A 22,181-nucleotide genomic window follows, 5' to 3' on the forward strand; every position below is an offset into this window, starting at 1 on the left:
ACCGGTTTGTCGTATGTTGTTGATCACCCTCAGGAGACTATCTCGACTACTCAAGCTGGGGTTGAGCAAGCTGCTGAGTCAAATATTTCAGCACCCCGACACATTCAAAAGAGGCACCCTCCTGAACAGATTATTGGAAGCATGACTGAGAGAGTCACACGGTCAAGGTTTATCGATTCAAACTCTCACAATCATTCTGCATTTGTTGCTTCTTTTGAGCCCAAAGATATATCTCATGCATTTACTGATGAATCGTGGATCAATGCCATGCATGAGGAATTGGAAAATTTTGAGCGTAACCAAGTTTGGACTCTTGTTTCACCACCTCCAAGTCATACCCTTATTGGTACACGTTGGGTTTTTAAAAACAAACAAAGTGAGGATGGTGTTATTATTCGCAACAAGGCTAGGTTGGTTGCTCAAGGTTTTACTCAAATTGAGGGTCTTGATTTTGATGAAACTTTTGCCCCTGTTGCTAGATTAGTAGCTATAAGAATTTTATTGGCATTTGCTGCATCTAAAGGTTTCAAGCTTTATCAAATGGATGTTAAAAGTGCTTTTCTCAATGGCTTCATTAATGAGGAGGTTTATGTTAAGCAACCACCGGGTTTTGAGAATCCAAATTTCCCAAACCATGTTTATAAACTCTCAAAGGCTTTGTATGGTTTAAAACAAGCCCCACGTGCATGGTATGATAGGTTAAAATTTTTTTTACTTGAAAAGGGTTTTACCATGGGAAATGTTGATAAAACCTTATTTGTACTCAAGCATGGCAATGATCAACTCTTCGTACAAGTTTATGTTGATGATATTATCTTTGGGTGTGCCTCTCATGCTTTGGTGTCAGAATTTTCAGAAACTATGAGCAGGGAATTTGAGATGAGCATGATGGGCGAACTTACTTACTTTTTGGGGCTGCAAATCAAGCAAACAAAGGAGGGCACCTTTGTACATCAAAGTAAGTATACGAAGGATCTGCTACGACGTTTTGGGATGGAAAACTGCAAGCCTATTATGACACCAATGGGATCTACGACGTCGCTTGATCTTGATGAGGATGGTGAACCTGTTGACCAAAAGATGTACAGGAGTATGATTGGTTCACTTCTTTATCTTGCTGCCTCTAGACCAGATATACAATTTTCTGTATGCTTGTGTGCACGGTTTCAAGCTTCCCCACGTACATCACATTTACAAACTGTCAAGAGGATTTTTAGGTATCTACATGGCACCCAATCTTTTGGCATTTGGCTTTCTGCTTCCTCTAGTATCATATTGCGTGCATTTTCGGATGTTGATTTTGGAGGTTGTAGAATTGATAGAAAGAGTACATCTGGTACATGCTTATTTTTGGGTGATTCTTTAGTACTTTGGTCTTCTAAGAAACAAAGTTCTGTTGCACAGTCTACTGCTGAAAGTGAATATGTAGCTGCTGCTTGCTGTTGCTCACAGATTTTATGGATAATAGCTACAATGAAAGATTATGGGGTTATTTTAGAAAGTGTACCACTTTATTGTGATAACACTAGTGCTATATGTATTGCTAAAAACCTAGTGCAACATTCTAGAACTAAGCACATAGATATAAGATATCATTTTCTTAGAGATCATGTTGAAAAAGAAAATGTTGTGCTCAACTTTATAGATACCGAACGTCAATTGGCAGACATTTTTACTAAACCATTGGATTCTTCTCGGTTTGCTTTTCTTTGAGGTGAACTTGGAGTAATCAAACCATACGGGATGGTTTGAGGGGGAGTTTGTTCTTCGTGTACGATACTTGCTTCTTTTTCGTTCTTTTATCTTTAATAAATAAAAATCTGAAAAAGTAATGAGCATTGTGTTCCATCCTGAAATGACATTTTTGCAACCACGTTTATGTTTTGAGGACATTGTCATTTTATATGTATCCTCGTATGAAATAATCTATCACATGATTTCTAATACGAATGATAACTTGAACTAAATCTTGTCATGGTTAAACTTTGTTAGCTATTTTGGTCTTGCATACTTAATTACTAGCAATGATGAAAATATAATGGTATCAAGGTTCCAAATATACAAAGACACGTGGTGTCAAGCAATTTTTACTAAATAAATATGCCAATGTCGCACTACATCTTCACGAGACTGCTTACCATTGCACTTTGGTATGAACTTGGAAGTTGCTATGTTTATTGAAACCTGTGTCTTAAGCTTCTGATTGCTTACCATTTGCCTTAAGCTTCTGATTGTTAATCATTGCACTTTGGACATAGGCTTGGCATGGTGTTTTAAATATAGGCTTGACAAGGTTGAATTGACTTGGCATATAAATTCAATGAAAATAAATATTATGCTTTTATAAAGTGCTATGTTTAATGTAATGTGTTGCAAGTTATTTTGTATTCAAGTATTGATGTAGTTGACAGGGGGAGACCATGTCTTGCAATAAATCGTAAAAATACTTGAGTTTTCGTCATGTGTAGATTACATCATACTTATATACATGTCGAGTACAATTACTTTTTACATGACTTGGATGCACAATTATCATGTTCATGATGTTTCATAATGCTCGTTACAACAAAGAAAAATGAAAAAAAATCGCTTTTAGTTTAAAGAAAAAAAAGATTGAAGCGGGGGAAATATTTTTGTGTGGTTTTGATGAAATTCATTGTCAAAGGGGGAGAGATTTCAACACATATACATACCATATTTTACCTTTATTGGTGTTTCTCCAACTTTTTGAGGTTTTTCATTTTATTTTCAAAACCTTGAAAATCTGAGAGTTAAGTGAATGTGTATGCCAATCAATGTTCAATGTCTAGTGTTGTTAAGGAGATGTTGCCAATGTTTTCATCAAGGGGGAGATTGTGAAATCATATGTGATGTGTAACATTGGCAAGTGTTTTAGATGAAACATTGATGTGGATACTTTGGATAATATGGATATTTAAGTGATGACATGTATCTTGTTTGGACTTAGTGCTTTGCTAGTGGTGTGCTGATCCATTAGTTTCTTATGTGAAAACATGGCGTGAGTTGTGTGAAACTTACCCTGAGTCAAGTCGTGGACTTGTGCTCGTACTGGTTATTTGTGTGTTTGCTTTCAGGTGTTGCCGGAGCTAGAGGAACGTGGTCGATGACGGGATCGAGGGACGAAGCTTGGGAGAAGCTGAGGTCGAGGATCAAGGTCATGCAGGACGTTTGTGCGAAGGAACAATGGAAGTGAAGGCTACGATGATCCGGAAGGCACCGGTTTGTCGTATATGTTTATACCGGAGATGTACGGTATTGGAGATATTCGATACGTGATGGTCGAGTTTTGAAGACATCACAAGAAGAGTTGATGGCATGAAGTGACATCGAGGTGAAGATATGTAGGTCCAGCCGTGGCTGGATGAGAGCTGTTTAAAGATTAAACAGTAGCGTCATCAAGATGGCGTCGGATGGAAAAGTGATCGACATGCAAGTTGTGCGCGTCGTCAAGACGAACAACTTTGATTTTGGAGTCATCTCAATCCGAGGTCGTATGCGGGCCCCACGGGCAAAATACTGACCGGGACAGAGGAGTCCGTGTTGGATTCGGATTCGGTTTAGGGTTGCGAATTTTCCCTTGTAAATAGAGGGCATCCTAGCTAGGGTTTTAGCAAGGACGTGAGGGAACTCAAAGTTTTGGATCTAGATCAATTCTTGGAGAGTTCTTGGATGCATGGTTGCATCTTTTGTAATCGATCGACATCGTTGCAATAAAGAGATTCGTTGGCGGTGTCATCTCTGTTCTTCTCGGATCTTCGTGAAATCTTCGTGCTAGATCTTTCTAATACTTTGGTGCAGGTTTATCACAAGTTCATAATACTTTGCTGCAGATTTATCACGAGATCAAGAGAAGATTGCAATTAATTCATCTTTCTTGTTATTCCTCGAAATTGGTTTTAGATTAATCCTCGTAACTTTCTGTCAGCTGTTACTATTTTGATCATATCTTTTGATTGGTAAGTCCGATTACGCTGATTCTTGTTGCGTTGGTTAGATAATTTTAATACCTTTCTTTTTCATACTCATACGTATTTTTTGGTTCATCCAATCAAAAGTTACGGCTGTTTTACTATCACGGACAGAAAGGTGATTTAGGGTTTGAACTTTCGGGAAAAGTTTTAATTTGCTTCCGCGCAATCATTCACCCCCCTCTGATTGCCTATCTCGATCTCACAGCAAGAAAGAAAGAGAGAGGCATTGGGTATAATCAACATGTTCAAGGAATGGCTGCTTGCCTGGATTCTCGGTCGCTGGGCACCGAGAGAGGGGATCCGAAGAAATGTGGGAACTCGGATCATCGACGGAGTAAGTCGGAGTCGCTATCGTAAAGAACCAAATCACACAATACGCAAATAAGTAACAACCCATAGGTGCAATGCACAATACAACATGTGGTGGCATGTGACAACATGATGCAACAATATGCAAGTGAAATAATTCCAATAGCAACAAGGTTAACCATTAGGTGATTTGAACAAAGTAAACAGCAGCTTTAAAGGACTCAAATGGCATAACCAAGTATGCTACTGTGTTCTACAAGCTACAGGGATCAACTTTGATGTTTATACTAATTACAGAAGAGTTATAGTTTTAAATTAGAGACTAAACAAGTTCATACGTTTGAATTTCAAATCAGGGACATATTTGAAATTAGAAACGTCAAAATGGAAAACTAACAGCACAGTTAAATTCCTTACATTTTCCTGATTCCAAAACATACATGGTTTGCCCAAATTGGACTTAGCATGCATTTACTATGAATTAAACAAGATTTAAGCATTTCTGGACTTTTATAACAAATCCGAAAAGAAAAACCCAAACACACCCGGTCAGGTCCTAGCCACGGTCACTGACGTGTGGACCCGGGCTCGCTGACACGGCACAGACGCGTGGACTCGTTCCACCGAGCGCGCTCGTAGACCAGGCCGCTGACAGGTGGGTCCGTGGGGCCCACATGTCAGTCGTCGGTGAATCCCAAAAATGTAGGTTTTATCTCGCGCTGGGGAGGAATCAAACCCGCGTCGGCCAAATCTAACACGAAGGAACAAGCCACTGCGGTAGAGCGTCGGATCTTAACAGATCAAGGGCGCACGGCTTCTTAAACCAAACTAGCCGATGCCTTTTCGGTTGCACGCGGCGGCCACGGCGGGGCACGTCGCGGGCGACCTAGGCAAGCAGCGGAGGGTACCAAGGCATGGCCTTTTGTCCTGGCGCTTCACGGAGGGAAGGCTAGCATGAAGGCTAGCGCACAAGCCCCTCCGGCACACGCGCGCAGCATGGAGCTGAAGCTCGCCGGCGGCGTCCAGGGCGTGGTCGCATGGTTCTCGCGTTACAGGGAGTCCTAGAGAGAGCGGGAGGGTGCGACGGATGCGCATCAACGAGGCGGAGCTCACTGTGCACGAGATGATTCGAGGAGAGGCTCGTCATCGCCGGAATTTGGAGAAGACCTCGCCGGCGGCCGAAGAGGAAGAAGATGAGGTAGTCGTGGACGTGGATGCTCTCCGGCCAATTGCTTGCGCGTAGACGAAGTAGACGACGCGTGGTACTGGTGACGCGGTCGGTGCTTCTGAGCTCCGGCTGGAACGGCGGCTCGTCGGAGTAGCGTCCGCGGTCGAAGGAAACGAGGGCGATGGCAGCGCGCAGAAAGGGAAGAAGAAACCCTAACTAGGGTTTCCTAGTGACGGCGCAGGTAGGAGGAGGCGCTGGGGGCGCTTAAGTAGGCGAGGGAAGGCCGTCATGTCGCTGTCGCGTCGACAGGGCGCGCGGGGCTCACCGGGCAGGAGGAAGAAAAGCTGAGGGAGGAAGAAGCTCTGTGAGAGAACACGTAATCCCGAGAAGGCGCTTCCGCTGCAGGAAGGCGGAAAGAGGCATTGCGCAAAGGAGATGGGCTGGGCCGAGCTGGCTGGCGCGCGCGAAGGAAGGGGCTGAGGCGGCTGCTGGGCCGACTCGGGCCGAAAGGTAAGCAGGTAGGTTTCATTTTTTTTCTTTTTCCTTTTCCTTTTTCTGTTTTCTCTTTTGCAAATATCTTTGGAGTCAAAATTCAAATACCATTTTTGAAGAGCTGAGGAACAGGAGAATTTAACTATGGTACTAGTATTTGGAAAATATTCAAATGGGAATAAAAGATTGTAAAAACCCATTTGACTCTCTTTTGTAAAATATAGGAAAAGGAATTCAAACTCAAAGAAGGGAAGATTCATATTTGAATCTTCTAGCAAATTCAAACAATAAGAATTCAAACCACAAGTTGAGATGCAAATTTTTAAACTCATGTGACACAAGAAGTAGACATGGCATGGCATGGATGCAAATGTAATTGTCACGCAACATTTAAATAAATTACAAACAGGTCCAACAAGGGCTTAAATGTAAAATGTTGCTCTCATGCTGTTACAGAGATGGTGGCATGGATGAAGAGCAAGGCTGATGAAGCTAAAGCTGCCGACGAAGAAACTGCCGGAGGAGCCCCCGGCGTCGAGGAGCACCTAATGCAGACATGGCTGCCCCGGAAGCACCTCCTGTGTAGCTATCTGCTCTTTCTTCTTTTGTATTTACTTTCCTGCAAGTGGCGTAAGCCTCCTTAGAACTTACTTTGTGTTAGCCTTTTTGTCATTCTGAATGCTATCCGTGAACTCGTTCAAGTTTTATTATATCCAATGCCATTTTATTTGCTTTTCCACTTATGACCAGCTTGCCGGGGAGAGGCCCTGTTTCTCCCGTGCTTTAGCCTTGTGTAACCGGGCACTCACCAACTACATGCTTGGCCAGACTAGGGACTCGGGACGGACCTGCGGTGCCAACCTAGGGCCAAACAGCAGCGGCTAGCCACTCCGCCTGCGGGTTAACTGCTCCAGCGCGCACGCCTCCGGGACGGACCCGCGAGCCACGTGTGGGGGGCGTCCTCCCCCCGCAAGCGTCCTTCCTACACTCCGGCTACACGGGGACTGAGCTTACCTCGGCAAACCAGTGTTAGTAAAGGAAGAACCAAGGACTCAAAACAAAATACTTAGCTTTCCGTTCTCTTTGCTCTTGGAGCACCTCGTTGAGAGCCGTGGCAATGACACGGTGGCAGTGCACCCTCCAGCGGCACACGCGGAGGCATGCACCCCCACCGCGTCTTCGCAACGCCTCTCGCCTCTCACACTGCCATTTCTGGTGTCCTTCCATAAGAGATGTGGCAGGGCCGCGATGGTCGGAACACCCTCAGTGACAAGCGCAGAGGGATGCATCACCATCGCCTCTCTGCGACATCTATTGCCTTCTTGCCCGTTGCTGGTGTTGCGCTTGCTTCGGTCTTTAAATAGCCAGAGCGCTGCCCTTGCCGCCACACGCACGGGACTGCCGATTGACGCGTGGAGGCATTGGCCCTGTCTCAGAGTCCTGCATCAAGCCTCGAAGTAATTGCCATATACGTACAACTTATCCGCAAGACGACGACACCCGTGACTGATCCACGAGCGTCACAGTGCGCCTTCGTCCCCGCTTTTATCATGCATGTTAGATCTTTGCAATGCCCAGAATTTTTTTCGAAATGCACGAAAAAGACAACACTGATTGGATATCCTCCTGCCTCCCAGCCCCCGGGCACAGAAGAGTCGACCTCAAGCTTAGATGTGAGAATCTTTTCTATTCCATGGTGCCACACTGGCACGCAGCACGTTGTGAACGGGTTCACCAACGGCTGGACCTCGTTCCGAGGTTGTAACAGCCCGAGAGCAACCCTTTTCCTTTTTAAGCCTTTTTGGACTGTTTTGTAATTTATTTATCTTCATCATCTGTCATGCTCATGTCATCACAATTAATTTTCCATGCCATTAGCATCATGTCGCATGAAATAATTATTCGTTTGCACGAAATGTCACTTCTTTTGTGTTGTCATGTGCTTGCCTTTTCACGTGTTCGCGAAAGCCTAAAATTATTTTGTACAAATCCTATTTGACTTTGACAAATTATTTCCGGGTCTAATTAAACCTACACCCTCTCTCTTCCTATTTTATTTCAAAATCAAATTAAATATCAAATTAAATTAATTTGTGTGCAATTGTTTGTTGGGCCAAAACCAGCCCATCTAAGCCAAACCCTAACCCTAACCCTAGCTATAGTCACGCAGGTATGGTCGGTTTGGTATAGGAAACCTGAACCTACTCCACAAAATCTGCACGCGTCCGTAACAGATTCCAAAATACCTTGCGCGCGGAACAAAAATCTCCAAACCGCGTTAGGAGATAGAGCCTGGCCCCACACCGACTCGACACGGCTCGGCCTCGAACTCAATCCACGAAACACGGCGCGCGCGCGTCGTGACGAGGCGAGCGGAGGAGAAGCGCGCATGGGGATTTCTCCTTGCTCACCTTGCTACTAGGTGAGAAGCAACATACATTATATGTCGGTCTCATTGCAATTAGGCCTTGGGCTGATCAGGCCCACCCAAATTCTAATGGACTCAATTCCACCTCTACTCTTTATTTTAGAGCATCATGAGGCAAAATCCCCCCGTTTCCATCATCAAATAATGAAACCCGGTAATACAAGGTTCGAAAGAACAACAGAAAATTTAGAGTCTTACAAAAAACGCTAGAGGTTCTAAAACCAAAACAACTTTTTTTTTCTAGAATACACCTAGGCAGGCGTATCATAATTATAAGAAGAAAAACCGCGATGCGGTTACATGCCCAGAGGCCTAAACGTTAGGAATTACCCGCTTACATTCCACAATTCACGCACCCTTACAAAAGGTTCTAGGGTTCTATCCTTAAACAGTCCCGCGCTCTCCCAAACGGCGCCTTCTTGCTCAATAGAGTGAACCACCATCGACACGCACGGACGAACCCCCTCGAAACAATCGCATTCCAGTGCCTCCAAAGGCACCAGCAAATGAGGACGATTCTCGTAGCGAAGTCCTGGCGAGTTCTTCGATGGCCAAAATGTAGGCCGGACCACGACTGCAACAAGCCAAGCTGACGACCCGGCATCAAATCCAGCCGCCTCCATCTCCAGGAAGATGTCTCAAATTTGTCTGGCGAAGACACACCCGACCAAAAGGTGGGAGATGGTCTCAAAACAACTGAGAAAGTTAAACTGCCGACAGCATACAAAAACAGGCCCTGGCTACTTAGAATTTGTCGTCCCCAAGGGCCTCAGCATTAGCGCGCCACCAGATGACGAAGCAGCTTCGGGCAAATCTGAGCTGCCAAAAGATTTATCTTCTATTATATCCTCCTTTTTTTATCATGCATGGTGAAATCTGGAAATAAAAAATGGTCTACCAAAGCACTGATTCTGATTGTGGGAGCAATGCTCCTAGGTGCTGCCGTACGACCAACTCATAGTTTGGCAACGAAGTCGCCACTAGGTGCTGCCGTACGACAAACTCATAGTTTGGCAACGAAGTCGGTGTTCTGCTCGTCTAAGCATCTTTTTGGCTCAATCCTCCTCTCTTTCTAGAATTCTATTCCTAATTTCATCTTCTACTCTAATAGGATTATCATAGCATCTATTTTTTGCCCCAAGGTTCAGACCTGCGAAAGAAGTCCAAATTTTCAAAAAATAAAACTGAAACGGAGCTACCCTTTTTCAATCTGATGGCCAGGCGAACGTATCGGGTTGCCATTACAACGTGGGGGTTACAAGTAGACATGAACCAATCTGTTCGAAAGTCACATTACCGTAAAGCCTATCTTCGATGTTCGAGTGACCAACCATAGAAAATGGTAACAACGGTCTGGATTCTGCAAATCTACTTGATGACCTCAAAAATAAGAACTTCAGGCTGGAGCTTGCAGTCCCTGAAACGCTCTAGCAAATGCTCCCAAGTATCTTCACTCTGCATGGAGGATGTTCACATCATCGAGAAATTCAGAACAAAATGGCTACAAGGTAGAACAGAGGGCATGGATATATATGAGCTCAGGTATTGCCTACCTCGATAGTGTCAGAGTCATATATGAGCCACCTGTCCTCGTCACGAGCAAAGCAGACGTAGCGGTCCTCAGCATAGCAGATCTGTAAAGAGTTTTGCAAGCTGATATAAGATGAATGCTAAAGTGTGATGTATTTGCAAGGAGAGACTATGTTCACATACATAAGACAACAGATTTATGTAACTAGAGCATCCAACCAACCTTGCAGGCCTGTAGTAAAACTCAAAGCACCAGGACAGTGACTAGTAAAAAGAATAAGACAGAGAGAGCGGGAGACAAAATGTGCAGATAAAAGGTAACTCCATCTTATGTTCTGCAACCACTCCATGTGATTTGATGAGACCGTTTCCTATTAAATATGAAGGGAAGGAAAACTGAGCAGCAGAGGTTGCAAGGTCCAAGAAGGTTACCTACATATGAATTTCTCCAATGTTTCAATGGAACATTTTACAGAAAAAGCTCAGTGACATACAGTTCGCACGAGCTGGTGATTCTTGCCGAAATTCTTCTGTTCAATGTTCCAAATATTCTGATATAAGTGAAGTAGATGGACAATATATGTTGCTGATAGGACGAATTGACAACTTCCAGATATCTCCCAGAGCTACTCCGTGTATAATATGAACAAGTCAGATATGATATCATAGTTACCCGTTATCCACTTATTTAGAAATAGCAGAAAGATGTATTATCAAGGTAACCTAGTCAGTTTGAACCTGGTGACGGAACCATTTATGACCCTGCTCCATTTTATTCCAGAAAAACAGGAACCTTTCTTCAGTCTTATACCAACTTGACCTCACCCAGTTTGTGAGCATTAAACAGCATCTATGCTGATAATTAAGATGCATCACACAGATCTCAAAACTAATGTAGCATCAAGCACCAGTCAAGGAAGAAGTAACAAATAGCAACACAACTTATAAACTCTCAGGTCAATGGTATCAACCAATACCACATAGCTCATTGCTTTCACCTCCTTTTTGGATTACCTTTACATGGGAATTTAATCATATAAGTATTTGTTCAGTTCCATTAACAATACAGTTTCAGAAAAATATAAAAGTTTGATGTTCACGTACCATGGAGGTGACAGCATACATAGTTGCAGAATGAGCACTTCTGCAAAAGAATTCAGTTCCATGGGGAGATGAAATGCCAGCCAGCACTTCAGAGAATGTGTCCTGGCTTTCACTGCCACCTAGCCAGTTCAAAACTGCAACATAATGAATATTGTGGTGTAAACTACTGCAAGCAAAAACCATTTAAGAACCAGAAATTTCTAGTTACCTAAAGATCAATACATATATATCTTTCTATCGGAACATTTTCATTCTGATGGTATATATCTATTTTTAAAATGAATTTTGAGCATAATAAGTTATACCACACTCATTACACTTGTATTCCCTCCGTTCCATAAAGATTGGCATGGTTATCAACTAGAGCTAGTTCAAAACCGTGACAATCTTTATGGAACGGAGGGAGTAGTATCGTTGTGTTCGGTGTTTTGTTGACTTATACTTGTATATCTCAGAGGTCCTTTTCTTTTTTGCAGAAAAACTCTAGTAGCACTCTTCAGGTCCTGAGTTCGACTCCCCATGGGAGCGAATTTCAGGCTGGGGTTAAAAAATCCTGTCGTCTGCCACACGTCTTAAGCACAGACCTAAGGCCCACCCACTCTCACACGGGCTTCGGTGCCACTGTGTATGGTGTGGGGCAGGGGTTCGGGGGTTTCTCGACCTGCGTGAGAAGGTCTTCTTCTTAATGCAAATGCCTAGGGGTTGGTTTACCCCTTTGCAGGTCGAGTTTTTTTTTTGCCTAAAAAGGGCCCAAGAGAGCAACTTATTGTTTGAGAAAAGCAGCTTACCTATTGTAAAGAAGTGTGGTGTGTTGGAAAGAAAGAGATCAATGTTCTGTAGACTTCCACAATGTGCGCAGTCATTTTCCCTACAGAACTGTTCATCCAATAGAACAGGAAGCTCTGCAAAGGACTTGATCTGCACAAAAGGCCAATTAGAACGCTTAGTCAACATTTCCTACTTGCTAGAATAATCTTGCATCGGATATCCACCTATACAAGGTTGGCTAGACAGAAATTCTACTTCATACGACATACCTTTGTTGTTTGAGGTGAACCAGCATCGAGTTTATGAAAAAGTGTGGTATATAGGTATCCTTCAGAACAATTCCCACACCTGCAGCTCATTTGCGCGTCGAATTTGATCCCAAAAAGATTATGTGTTGGGCATATGCAATCTCCGCAGGTGATTGGGTTCACTACCTGTCTCTCGGTCTCCCTGTTGAAACGAAAACGCGAAGAAGTTTCTGACATGTGCAACCCAATGAGAATTGTGGCCACAATCTCAGAAGCTAAATTTTTCCCAACCTGCAACTGCAATTTATTCAAAAAATGTGAAGACACAGAAAATGTGCATGCATAATCAAATAGGACTGAAGCAAGAATGGATATGCTTTTAGTTCAATACTTTACACAAAACGTAAAAGAATCAAACAATAAGAAAGAACGGCAGAGCTCAACACCAAAAAACATAATAATGATAATACTAATAACTAAAAATTGCCCATTATAGTGCATATACTTGGCATCAATATTTAGCACTTGCTCCACAATCACAAGAAAAAGTAAGAAAAAAAACTAATTCTTGTATGAACTAAAAACATCACTTCCTTGTAATAACAATCAGAAAGCTCCACAAATAATAAGGAAAAAATAGTAATCACAAGCTCCACAAATAAAAATAAAAAATAAGTAATTCTTGTATGAACTAAAAACAGCACTTGTAATAACAATCACAAAGCCCCACAATCATCACAAAGTAAGAAGTTAACACATGAAATAAAATAAATAGAAGGTACCATCAGCATCCATCCAGATTGTATATCTGATTTCACGTGGTAAACTAACTTCTAATCATTTTTGTTTCAGAAAAATCATGCAGATATATACGATGGTATTGAAGGTGTACCTTTTCATAAAAAGTGTTGCAGTCTACAATTCCACACAGAAGTGTCTCCATGTAAGTCAGTAGTACATCTGTTAGGTGGTGTTCATTTTTCTCCCAAGATGAGAAGATTTCATAAAATATCTGAGCAATGCAGGGGTTGTCAACACATGGGATCCATACAAGTGGCTCGGTTAGAAACTTATCTCTGAAATGTCTCAGATTGCACAATAGCTGCATGCATACATAGGAAATTATGAGTAGACATATGAAATATCACATAACCACACATGCAAGTTTCTGTTACCTGTATGATCAGATTCAAGATAAACTGGTCTTCGCCAGCATTATTTTTGTTGAGAACAATAACAATATGTTCATAGTTGGAGGTGCTTGTCATTTCATTGACAGCTTGGCCAGAAGTTCCTGTATTATGAAAATGTCTGTAAGAACAAGTATTTGTGGCATCACAGTAGATATTTTATAATTGTAAAATGGAGCATATAGTTTACAAATGGGGAACATATTTGATAAGTTTGACAACTATTTTCCATGAGACTGAATGGAATTTTTCGTTTGGAAGACAGTGCAAAAGTAGTCCACAGGAGAATTTCCAGAGGTTTCGAATCTGACATATCAAACAACCTCAAATAGAAATTCCTAAAGATTGAAATCATACAAAAAGTCCTTAGAAATTCCCCTAGATCAAAGAGGCCTAACCGCCTTGGGCAAGCAGACTAAGTCAGTCTTCCTATGATTCTTCCAAGATTGTGAGAAATAATCTGTTGGTTATGACACTAAAAGAATGAATCTCCTGGAAGAGTCAATGTCACATAAGTTCAAGAATTAATCGGGCTATATATGTACGAAAAGGAAACTGCATAGTGCTAAAATCATGCAATCTCAGGACAGATATGGACACCGTAGTGGTAATACTAGAAAATCATGCAATCACAGAACAAACTCAAGATATAAGCCAGGCATGCTGCTTAGATTCCTGTCATAATTATACTCTTACAAACATTAGATTGTTTTAATTTAATTTATATTCCCTCCTTCCCACAACATAGGTTGCTTTAGAAATTTTCCGAATGATTAACCAAGGACAAACTAACCGAATGGGCAATATTCAACGGTGAAAGGTGTTAGATCTCATCAGTACGCCCTTACCTCATTAACGATGTGCATGCATGCATCCTGGCCAGCGGGCCAGCGAGCGACACACGTGCATGCATAGTGGCCAGCGAGCAAATTGCATGATCTACTTAATAACGCATGCGGACACTGAATGATTGCATACATGCTTTACAATCACACCTAAAACGACCTGCTATCTGGGAAATACTAGCAAACTAAAACGACATATTTTGTAGGAAGGAGGGAGTACATGACAGGTTGTGATAGTGGGAACCAGTATTTTTGAGCTGGACTGATGTTTAAGATAGTAAGGTAATTACAATCAGCTGTTTTCGTAGAAAGGAAATAGTATGGGTCACTTGTGCTGTGTGAAAAAAGGTACAGTCTAGCTGTCACCTCTTTTATCTAGTTCTGCAACTGCAATTCTTGAAAGTATGTCCATCCCGTTTTCATGGACGTCAATTGGTGGATCTGACGTTCTTTGGTTTACCACAGTCCCAGAATTGCCATCTTCAGCACAAACCTGACTGCATCATTAGCGAAACATGTGAACTTCCTTGGATAGTTGAGAAATGGAGGGCTATTTAACAAACTAGATGCATTCTAAGTCAAGGACATGCTTAATCTTTAAAATTAATTATTTTCTGTAGTTGGCTATTTGTGCATTGACCAATTATTATCGTTTTTTCAACAAAGGGAGCAGAGAACTCAAGTTAACCATGAAATACTAAGGGTTTTTTTTTGCGCACTCATATAATCTTGTCAACATATCTATATCTAGTTAGTGATAGTTCTACTGATTTACAACATCTGAGTAGAGACGTTAAAAAAAGACATATACTCCCTCCGATCCATAATAAGTGTCTCAGATTTAGTACAAAGTTAATACAAAGTTGTATAAAGCTGAGACACTTATTATGGATCGGAGGGAGTAGTGTTCTTTTATATAGAGGAGACATCTAGTGTTCTTTTATAGAGAGGAGACATCTAGTGTTCTTTTATAGAGAGGAGATATCTATTGTCGTAATTGGTGATAAGTACATCAATGCAGAGCCAAGTACAGCATGTCCAGAACTATATGGAAAGAGAAAAACATGCCAGACAATAACAAAAACATAGTAGTTTTTTTTAGGAATGGATTGTACATTTTGTACCTTTCTTCATATTTCTCATCAGCCTTAAGTGTCTCGTCTGAGCATAAAGGCTGTAAGCAATTTCACCATGTCAGTGCTTTGACTTTATACAGATCAATTAACAAAACATTAACACAGCTTGGGAATTATTCCATGGTAGTTTCAGTAAAACTGAAGGAATTATTCCACTGAAATAGTTTCAGTAAGACTGAAAAATATAAAGGTAAGCAAAATAACCTTCAAGTTCTCTGTCTTCAGGTTTTCACCATTTTGATGGTCAATATTGTTTGAGTGGGAGGGATTTGAGCCATTTTCGAGGGAAACACTCCTGTCAGAGGCACCAGGAACTTTCCCGAACACATTGTCAATATTAACATCACCATTCTCTGTCTTCAGGTTTTCACCATTTTGATGGTAAATATTGTTTGAGTGGGAGGGATTTGAGCCATTTTCTACGGAAACACTCCTGTCAGGGGCACCAGGAACTTTACCGAACACAGTGTCAATATTAACATCACCGTTCTCTGTCTTCAGGTTTTCACCATTTTGATGGTCAATACTGTTTGAGTGGGAGGGATTTGAGCCATTTTCTATGGAAGCACTCCTGTCAGGGGCACCATGAACTTTACTGAACACTGTGTCAATATTAACATCACCAATACTCCTATCAGGATCATTTACATTATATGCAATCCATCTTTTTATCTTTGTCTGCAAAAAATGGATATCAGTTAACATGCGATATGCGTAGTTGAGCAAACTAGTGGAAATGAGAGAAATCAAGCATACGAGATGTCAACAAACCCATTGGAATGATCTCGCAAGGGGAAGGATGACTTCACGATAATCCATAACAGAAATTTCAAGGAACTTAAGCCACAAGTTCTGTATTCCAAAAGAATACTCCACAAACTGCAACGTAAAACCAAGTCACTAGTCAGATAAACATTATTATCAATGGGACAGTGAACTGTGGAAGAAATGCTAAACTGGAACAATGTCATGTAAAAGTGATAGACCTCAGTGCTAAATACATCTGAAGGCAACATCCTCAACTTCTCCTTGATGCCCTCAAGGATCTCACATCCTTCTCTGCATTTCCTTTGTCGCATTTCAGCAAAGGGCTCTGTCTGTATTCCAATAGATGGACAATGTAGCAAGGATTCAAACATATCTTGCACCCTTGGTAAATGGAAGATGTCATGCTGGCCTGAATCTTGACAGAGAGTAACTGTAATTCCATCCAATGAATGATCACCCTCTGACGTATTTTCACAAAGTTCTGGACCTAAAATTGACTGCAGCTTCTTCCAGAGCTCCTCTCGGTGCTTGCTGCACATGTGCTGCCAGAGAGAATCAGTGTCCATAAACTTCTTGCCATCGCAACGGGAATGGGGGCAAATCCAGAAACTCCATGAATTGTGTTTCTTGATAAAGCGTCGTGCATCAGCTATGGTCTTTGCTGCCGACTGGTCGATTCCACCATAGTGCTCATGCAGCGTATCAACCCTGAATGATATGATTCTTTCTTCCTGCAGCGTGCTTACCATATGGCTCCAGTATAGGGCAGCCACAACTACGATATGCTTGAGTAAGACACGGAGCTGCTTCTTGACAGAAGATACTCTGGCATCATAATCTGCTCCCCTGACAGCTAAAGGAGGTATGTCGTCCTCATTGGGGTCACAAGGAGTCTCGATGCGAAGTGCTCGGCGGCACTCTTCCTCTGCAGCATCAAACTCATCCAGGACGAACAAGAGCTTTGCGTGGAACAAGGCGATCATGAGAGAGGAGCGGAAGACCTTTGCCGCTTCACCAATCATGCTGAGAGTGCGGCGTAGAAAGCGCATCTTGTCAATTGCCAGGTCGAGGGCACGGACTTGTGCCAAGTCGATATATGCGCGGAGTATCTGGGCACGCCCCGAGTACGGATAGCTCAGGGAGAGAAGCTTTGCACGCTCTCGCGCTTCAGCAGCGGCACGCCCGCCGAGCTTGTTGGCGTTCAGCAACTCCTCGGCCTCTCTGGGGATAATCTCGTTGCAGACCATGATCGCAAAGCCCTCTATAACGTCATGGACCTTGGCCACAGCGTTCTGCTTCCTCGCCTTCTTGGTGGAGCCGCGAAACAGGTCGTATTCCACGTTGTGCACAGCCGGGTCGGCGTAGCCGGTGTGAGTCGTCGAGAGGGCGCGCGCGCGGCACAATTCCGCCTGCGCGTCGCAGAACTGGTGACAGGCGGCGAGCTCCTGGGCGTGGGCGACGGCGGTGACCACGCACTCGGGGGCAAGTCGCGCAGCGGCGGAGAAAGCGTTGAGGGAGGCGCGGTGATGATACCACTCCAGGGCAGATGCGAGCCCCTCTTCATCTGGGGACCTGTTGGTCCATGCCATGACGCCGGCTTGCTGGTGGAGGGAGCCGGCGAGGTTGAGCGCCACGGCGGAGTCCGGGTGCGCGCTGGCGAGCTCCTTGGCGCGCGTCAGCGCCTCCGTGGGGTGGCCCGCGCTGTGGAGCTTCAAGGCCTCCCGGGCCTCATCGCGGATGGCTGCGGATACCGAGGCGCCGCGGTCATCCATCGTGGTGAACGCTCGGAGAAGGTGCCCGTGGAATTGCCGAGTTGCCGCGTGCGCGAAGGAGCGCGCGGGAGAAGAGGCGCACGAAGTGTTCGTCGAAATGCCGCAAAGCAGGGGAGGAGGAGGAGGCGAAGCAGCGTAGGCGGAAACGGTAGATTGGATTGGGATCGAGCAGGGTGGTTTTGGTTGGGGAAGAGGGAACAGGTGTTGTTTATATGGCGCAGTGAGCAATGAGGAGGGCAGGAGGATCAACCTTGTTGAAGTTTGAAGCGAATCAACCTGTTTGGCGAGTTGTATGGGTGCTACGGCAACTACTGCCACGATTTTGAACAGAATCAACCTGTTCGGCTCTTCCCGAGTTCTTCTTTACTCAAGGTCCATGAACGTGTGGGAATAGTGGCAATGTAGTCCCCAGCTACCTTCAGGTCTGTTTGGGAACAGGGGTATTTCTCAACGAAGTTTTGGTATGTAGTACAAATTAATATTTGATACGAAGAAATTACTAAAGAAGAAACCACATAGCCTCTTTTCGGGACATTGAACAAGACATGTCACGACAAAACACCATGTGAGCATGTGAGAGGAGGTCTCGGCTTTTTGGTCACATCGAAACTGTGACGGTGAAACCCATGGACTAATCCCATCGACCATCTGGCATCGACTCGCTGTTGTTAACCTTTTGTCTTGACACGTGTGTAAGGTTATGGCGGTGCAAACCTTTGTCTTGACAAGGAGGCGACAACGGATGAGACATGATCAATATGTCCTGGTAGACCCTTCAGTGTAGTCTAAAGCCACTAGAGACGAGCGGAGCAACGACGCCGACGAGCTCAACAGCGGCCATCGGTGAGGAATTAGGGCTTTCATTGTCGATCGAATTTTCTTGGAATTGGAATTGGGAATTGGTCTGGGGGATAACAAGAGATCAAATTGAAAGGTTTCAAAAATGAATCTATCGTCATTAACAACAAACTGATGTGGCGCACCTCATCGGATAGAAATGAGGAAGACTTGCCCAGGTCAACTTGATGATCGTGCATGGTGTGGGATTGGGAAGCGTTGAAGTGTGCATGGGAGAGAAGAGGGATGCCCTCTGCTTGCTTAGATAGCCTGCATGCGGTGCACCGTAAGCTAGGAGCACATGACCTCATTGCAGAGCACTGGCAAAAATCTTGGTTTTCCAACTGGGATTGGGGCATGGCTTTAGCGACGTGTATGGCATAATCGGCTCAATGCAATGTCGATGTTGCCCGAGAGAGAGAGGGGGGGGGCACGAAGACGACATAGCTGGCATATGGAGCCCATGCCCAACTTAGCCTAGTATCCACATGAGTTGCCATGACGTGGGAGCCCAGGTAGTTAGATTCCGAGAATTAAACCCATTCAACCTATTTTTGGTTATATTAGCTCCGCGTAGCTCTATAAATGTGGTAATGTAAAAAAAATAACGTGACCATGTTAGAATCTTGGCCTTAGATGTGGTGTTTTAAGTAATTTACTCTACGATGAAGCCACGATACCTTGAACTATAAAAAAGGTCTTCCGATGCCATTACAGTTTCTTTTTTTTTGACATAAAATGAAATTTGTTTCCAATGACACACGAAAATATTAGGTATGCTTGGTTTGCAAATCCCTTCTCCATATCCAGTTGTCAGATATAGGGGCATATGACGTCACTGTATCTATCTCATTACTTCAATTCGAAAATTTCTATAAATGAACAAATCTGCTTGAGCATCCCAGCCACCCCATTAATCCCAGCATTATTATTGCAACGGGACACGGTCAGATCCCAACGGCACAAACTCATCGGAATTCAGATTACCAATTAAATTAGCATCGGTGTCATCTAAAAAGAACAAAAAAAAGTTATTGGTATTGCAGAATTGCTATAGTTGATTGCCAATCAATTGCAATCTCACGTTATTTTTCGTAATTACGATCTTAGCCGAGGGGATTAAAGTCAAACTGATGGGTCCCAATTTTTGGTAAATAACTCCCTTTTTTTCCAAAAAGACTCGCCTGAATTCCCTTCCATCCGCTATATACACGCGCGGACGCCAGTCTTCCTCCCCCCCCCCCCCCCCCCATTCCAATTTCCAATTTCCAATCCTCGTCCTCCCAAACTAGAGATCGAGATACCAAGAAACGCGGACCGCGGCGCAATGATGGGGTGCTTCCCCACCGGCGGCCGGCGGCCGAAATCGCCGCCGCCGCCGGGCGCGTACGAGGAGGGCTCGACGTCGGCCGGGTCGACCTCGGTCACGGGGTCGCCGCCGTCGTCGGCGTCCACCTCGTCCCCGGCGTTCCTCGACGAGGCCGTCGAGCCGCTCTACCCGGACATGGACGGGGACGCGCCCGAGCTAGCCGACGCCGCCGGAGGCAGCCTCTCCGCCGCCATTGCCACCCGCCGCCTCTTCCTCGCGCCCCCCGGCCGGTCCAACTCCATCGTCGACTCCTCCGAGCACGCGGCCGCCATGTACAGCGGCGGCAGCCCGTCTCAACGCGCAACGGACAGAAAGGAGTCGGAGACAGAGGCGGTGAGGAGCGTGTCGATGTCGACGGCGGCTCCACGGGCGGAGTTCCTCAAGTCGATGCTGGAGATGGCGGAGGCGCTGGGGCTGGACCCGCGCAGGGGCGGCGACCGCGCGCGTCTCCACGAGCTCCTCCTCTGCTACATCGCGCTCAACGACAGCGACACGCTCAGGGACATCCTCGGCGCCTTCACCGAGCTCCTCTGCCTCCTCAACAACGCCACGACCGGTGACAACGGCGCGGCGGCGGAGAGAGCGACGCATAGGTCGTAGAATCAATCAACGGGCGTTACGGGCCGTACGTCATGCAGATCGACCGGCCCCGGCTGGCAACGCACGCGCGTGCGCCGTGGTATGCATGCATATCTCGATGGCCCCATGCATGGTTTTCTGCGTGCCTCCCGCTCGTATTGTTGTCCTGTTCTTGGGCATGCACTGTGGAACGGACGGAGCTATCGTCGTCTAGAAGGATTTAGGATTAATGGTTCCGGATAAGGGTGGTTAAGTGTAACAATTACAGTTTGTTCTTCATTTTCTTTCTGTTAATGCCGATCGATTTCCAATCGTACGTCTTTATGTGCTTTTTTAGCTTTGCTGCTTAATTAGCTCTCGTACGTCGATGTAGGCCATCATGCATGACCATTGTAATATACTCGTGGTAATGTGACTGACAGCATTCGAGGTAACAATTATGGTTAATTTGTTCTTCGTTTATCAATTCCTTTCGCCCTTAGACAGTTTCTTTTTCCATTACAAGGGCGTATGCGTGTACACTTCACACGCACGCATTCTGGCCAGCGTGCCTCCTGAATATTCAAAAGATAAATGAATTAATCATATGGGGACCAAAGATCAAATCACGCCAGCGGTACCTTTTTTATTGGTTTTACGGTCTGGCTCTGGCGTGAGACCACATAGGTGTAGAGGTAGTTCTGTGCCAAAGCCAAAATACGTTAGATGTTTGTTCTTCCCGAGTAGAAATGCCATGCATGTGATTCGAATAGAAGGTTAGAAACGCTTCATCAGTTGTCTTACCTGGCAGTCGAATGAGCCAAAGCAAAAAAAGGTAATGCGAGAAGGCGTGAGCGCTGCTCAGTGTCAGCTGGAAAACAAGAAACGGCTGAGGATATCTCACTCTTGCGCGCTTGGTCCTTGAGTGCTTTGGAGGGGAGTTGTGCACCAACAACTTCGAGAAATGCTCTATTTTTTTTGGAAGGGAGAAATGCTCTATTGGGGATTTGGGGTGACGGTGAGGTCATCTCGCAGACTCGCACGCCCCGATATCAAGCGGATCCCCACAATCCACAAATTACTTGGGTCTTCCGTTGTCTCACGAGATCATGCAGCTGAAAGCCCACCTCCAGGATCTGCGCAGGCTATACCTGACCTGATGCACATGCATCAGGGTAAAAAGAAATTTTTCATGCTAATTATGAGTTTTATAAAGCTAATGCATCAGGTTGAAATGGGAAATGTGCATCAGGCAGCCATAACTCTAACTTGCAAAGTTGCAAACCTAAAAGAATTTGTGCTATCTTTATAAGATACATCAGGTAAACGTTTGTTTGAGCTACGCCCATGTCCACCTCCATGTTCCATCCCCATCTTGGACAAGGTGGCCCGTCGATTCCCAACCCGGAAGGCGGGCCTCATTACTAATTTTTTCGGGAATGAGGGAAAATCATGCCGACCGTTGGGTACGAGGTGTGGAGGGTTTAGGGGGCGTTTCTGATTTTATTGTCATTATTTATTATATGCTATGGTCCAGTCACTTATTTTTAGGTTTGGTTATTGATATAGAATAATTGCAACATTGGAAAATATCCTTTATATAAGATTTTTTTTTGTTAATACACCACCTTGTTAGAAGGATGAGACGTTTCTGCAATGTGTATGAA

At 44.3% G+C, this 22,181-nt stretch overlaps 2 protein-coding genes across 14 annotated transcripts; one reads left to right on the forward strand and one right to left on the reverse strand.

Annotated features, from left to right (window-relative positions):
• Window positions 1–9,557: 9,557 nt before the first annotated feature.
• On the reverse strand, window positions 9,558–18,180 carry LOC100843672. Of its 13 annotated transcripts, none has more exons than XM_024462452.1 (14): window positions 16,197–18,178; window positions 15,982–16,089; window positions 15,415–15,888; window positions 15,190–15,248; window positions 14,441–14,571; window positions 13,215–13,333; window positions 12,932–13,141; window positions 12,061–12,336; window positions 11,812–11,941; window positions 11,024–11,157; window positions 10,658–10,933; window positions 10,356–10,449; window positions 9,943–10,023; window positions 9,558–9,844 (listed from the first exon to the last, which is right to left on the reverse strand). In XM_024462452.1, exons 1-11 carry the CDS (start codon window positions 17,748–17,750, stop codon window positions 10,886–10,888), a joined length of 3,243 nt encoding a protein of 1,080 aa, XP_024318220.1. In that variant the 5' UTR covers window positions 17,751–18,178; the 3' UTR covers window positions 9,558–9,844; window positions 9,943–10,023; window positions 10,356–10,449; window positions 10,658–10,885. The 13 variants fall into 13 exon arrangements, with proteins under 13 accessions (XP_024318220.1, XP_024318219.1, XP_024318218.1 ...); XM_024462451.1 differs by having other exon boundaries at window positions 10,352–10,449; XM_024462450.1 differs by having other exon boundaries at window positions 9,943–10,449.
• Window positions 18,181–19,917: 1,737 nt separating this feature from the next.
• Window positions 19,918–20,959, forward strand: LOC100843979 (transcription repressor OFP16). The gene has a single exon (XM_010238288.3). It carries the CDS (start codon window positions 19,918–19,920, stop codon window positions 20,554–20,556), a length of 639 nt encoding a protein of 212 aa, XP_010236590.2. The 3' UTR covers window positions 20,557–20,959.
• Window positions 20,960–22,181: the final 1,222 nt, after the last annotated feature.

Source organism: Brachypodium distachyon, chromosome 3 (assembly GCF_000005505.3).
Source record: "Brachypodium distachyon strain Bd21 chromosome 3, Brachypodium_distachyon_v3.0, whole genome shotgun sequence".
NCBI lineage: Eukaryota > Viridiplantae > Streptophyta > Magnoliopsida > Poales > Poaceae > Brachypodium > Brachypodium distachyon.